The sequence below is a fragment of the Nicotiana tabacum genome, chromosome 3 (genome assembly GCF_000715075.1).
Source record: "Nicotiana tabacum cultivar K326 chromosome 3, ASM71507v2, whole genome shotgun sequence".
Taxonomy (NCBI): domain Eukaryota; kingdom Viridiplantae; phylum Streptophyta; class Magnoliopsida; order Solanales; family Solanaceae; genus Nicotiana; species Nicotiana tabacum.
This window is the reverse complement of record NC_134082.1, coordinates 86,935,326-86,939,175: the sequence shown is the minus strand read 5'-3', so window position 1 is coordinate 86,939,175 and position 3,850 is coordinate 86,935,326. Positions and strand designations below refer to the sequence as shown.

Sequence of the window (3,850 nt, the reverse complement as noted above, 5' to 3'; positions counted from 1 at the left end):
ATGTAATGTTTTGATATCTTTCTCAGTTTGTATTTTAGCTCATGAACATTTTCCACAGGCTCTGCTGCAAAGTTAATCTGTAATTCTTATGCTTGTCAGTTTGTGATGAAATGATCAAAGCAGGTAAACAAAGTTGGATCCTTTTGACATTTCGACAGGGGGTTAATTATATATCTTTTTGACTTTGTTTACCTACTTTGATCCTCAGAATTCAGATGATGCCTAAGTTGCGAACGTGATGCCGATTTTGAAGAATATGGCTTCAGGTAACACGGTTTCACCATCCCAATTCGCATGCCTTTGAACTTAAAAAAAAAAGCTTAAACGACATGCATATAATAAATAAATATACAGGCTCAACTGATGTCAAAAACTAAATACACAAAACGAATTTTTTTTGAGGAATAGATAACTTGGAAAATTAAATCTTCTACGGGCGAACTATTTGTAAGCCTGATTTACTAACATATGTTCCTGATATTTTATGAGTGAAAGAATACAGAGATAATTAACAAGAAGCTTTGATATGAGTATATATTTACTTCATCAATAGCTAAATTCTGATATTAGCATCATATTCTGGAAAACAAAAGGCTCCTACTCAAAAATTTTCCAAGAGAGAATGTATGAAAAAAAAAACAAGCAATTAATTACGCCTTACTCCTAAACTAGCGTGTGTGATTCATAATGATCATCACACCAGATATAAGTTCTTAACAAAATCCCTAGTTTGCGCAAGAATGCAATCTCGGAAAAGGATGACTAATTACAGAACTGGCCGTGGAGGTACAAGCCTCCAATGTCGATCCACTGTTATATAAAAAGAAGGGATCTTTCAGCAACTCTTGTGCAGATGGTCTAACATACATGTGAAGCAAACACTTGTCGATGATATATTTCACTCTAGACTCCTTTACCTTTGCAAGAGATGCCAGCTTCACACCAGTGGACGCTTTTCTAAATACTTGCAACTCATTGCTACATTCCCTATATGGATATTCTCCGGTAACCATCTCAAGAAAATGCATTATCCACCAATTCATTATATTTCTCATCATAGTACTCAGGAGCCATGAATGCAGAATTACCCTTAATTAGCTCTTTTGCAAAATTACCCTCGATTAGACGAATTGCCAAACCAAACCCTCCGAGCTTAACTTGTTTCCCACCACTATGAACAAAAATATTGTCACACTTGATGTCTCGATGGACGATCTTAGGGTTCTGACTATGGAGAAAGTTCAAACCTTCAAGAATTTGCCTACCCCAGTTCTTGATAGCCGCCAAATCAATACCACTGACAGCGCCATCACACTTGGACTTAGTACGTCGTAGTTTTCTCAGGCTGATGGAGGGAAACAACTCTGTAATCACGCTTATAGTTTTGGCCTCGCTGTCGAACAACCGAGAAAAACACATGATAATACTTTCATGCTTTAAGTGTTTCAGTATATGAGCCTCCGTGTACAATTTTAGTAGGATTTCTCGTGCCTCTTCATCATATGCTCCCTCAAAATCGATTTGGTTCCACGCCACTTCAATATTCTCAACACGATCAAACCCTACGTAAACATCTTTGTAAGCCCCTCCAACCAACTTTTCGTTGTATCTAATAAACCTACCACATGGAGAATTCTCTACAGCTTTGCGTAACTCGTAATCCATCAGCGCAAACTGGAAGTTAAAGATCAAAGGTGCAATTCAGAAAAAGCTTCGGTGGCTGCGGAGAAAGAATCCATAATCGAGCAGGAGAAACATGGTTGGAAACACTTGATATTTTTTCTCATACGGGCAAGGGTGGAAGTTAAAGATCAAAGGTGCTGTTCAGGAAAAGCTTCGGTGGCTGCGTAGAAAGAATCCATAATCAACTAGGAGAAACATGGTTGGGAACACTTGATATTTTTTTTAATACGGGGCAAGGGGGCTCTAGGATAAGGCAAGTGAAGCTCTTGCCTTAGGCTCCCAAATATTTAACCCCCAAAATATAAAGTAGTACTATATAATATATGTAATTTATATTTATGCAATTATTAATAAAATATTTTAAACTTTAATATTTTATTAAAATTTGATTGAGGTAAGATAGAATGAGTTAATACAATAAAAATTTTCTCTCGTTAAATTAAATGATATATTTATCTTCTCATCAATTCTATTTTTCTTTCTTTCTTTCTTTTTTCATATTTTTTACTACTATTTTTGCTTTCTAATTTCAACTAAAATTCTCTAATATAGATATAGAGTTTGAATTTCAATTAGAAAAAATAGTGAATAGTTTTAATTTATGGCCTTACTCTTTGTAACCTAAAAATTTATAATCGAACAAAGAATACTCATATGCCTAAAAGGAATTGAAAGTTCTCGAAGGATTTCATAATTACATTTACTAACTTTATTTATTAATTTTCTTTTACAGTTGAAACTTAAATAAGGAAGGATTCAATACACTAAGTTTAGTTGATTTTGAATTCCTAAATATTAGAAAAATACTTAAATGATTATTCCTAAAAATTTAAAAAATAGTTAAATGACTATTTTATCAAGTGTAATCTATATTTTAAAGGGTAAAAAAGGTGAATGACATTTTGCGAAGTGACTTCGTGCTTTACTAAGAAAGAAATAAAAAATTAACACGAGAGTAAATGCTAAAGGTGTATAACAATAAACGTGCCTAATAGCTAACTTGAGATATGTGAATATACTTTTGTGATGACCCAAAAGTTCATCTTCTGTTTTATAACCTGATTTCGTGTTCTGAGGTCTTAAAAACCTCATTTTATCTCTTCTCGATTTGCATGCGCAGTCCGGACGTATTTCCGAAAAGTCTTTATGTGGAAAATTGATGAAATAAAAATTTTTAGCCTAAGAAGTTGATTTTTGTTAACTTCTATCAACGTTCTAGGTAAACGGATCCGGACCCATATTTTGACGTCCCGGTGGGTCCGTAGTAAAATATGGGACCTGGGTGTTTGCCCGGAATAGGATTCGGAGGTCCCTAGCCCGAGTAATGAATTTTTGTTAAAAATTATTAAACTGAAAATCTAAGGATTTAAAGAAATTGATTAATATTTGATCTCGTTGGTATCGGGTCCGTATTTTGGTTTTGGAGTCCGGTACAAATTTAATATGATATTTAAGTCATGCTTGTTAAATTTGGTAAAAACGGAGTTTATTTGACGTGATTCGGGCATCCGATTGAGAAAAGAGGAATTTCAAGTGTTCTTAAGAATTTCATGTGTTTTAGTGTTAAATCCGTAGTTTTAGATGTTATTTTGGTGATTTGATCGTACGAACAAGTTTGTATGATGTTTTAAGATTTGCGTGCATGTTTGGTTTGGAGCTCCGAGGGCTCGGGTGAGTTTCGGGGTTTGACCAAGCGGGTGCGGGGCCGGTTTTTGACTTTTTGGAGAAAATATTGGGGAACCTATAATTATGCATTAGAATTGATTTCTTTAGCGATAATTGATGTTATTAAGTTAATTATGACTAGATACGAGTGGATTGGAGGTGGAATCTAGAGGAAAAGCGGTAATTGAGCTTTGAATTGGTCGTTGGATTGAGGTAAGTGTTGTATCTAACCTCGACTTGAGGGATTAGGAATTTCTGACTTATTTGCTATGTGAAAACCCATGTGTGTGGCGCATAGGTGAGGTGACGAGTACCTATGCACCGTTAAATTATCTGTTTAGCCTGTTCCTTTCCCTCGTCCCTAATATATTATTTTCCTGTCTTAACTGCTACATGCTTATTGGTGATTCTTTGTTTAATTGCTTCTTGTTAGATGTTATTTTGTTTAATGAAGGTATTAATTGTTTCGCAAATTATTGTATCACATCATTGGTTCAAGTTG

The 3,850-nt window shown here is 34.6% G+C and overlaps 1 protein-coding gene across 1 annotated transcript; it reads right to left on the bottom strand.

Annotated features, from left to right (window-relative positions):
• Nucleotides 1–1,014: 1,014 nt before the first annotated feature.
• LOC107782742 (serine/threonine-protein kinase WNK8-like) lies at nt 1,015–1,665 on the bottom strand. Its single transcript, XM_016603682.1, has one exon. The coding sequence runs from the start codon at nt 1,663–1,665 to the stop codon at nt 1,015–1,017; it is 651 nt and encodes a 216-aa protein (XP_016459168.1).
• Nucleotides 1,666–3,850: the final 2,185 nt, after the last annotated feature.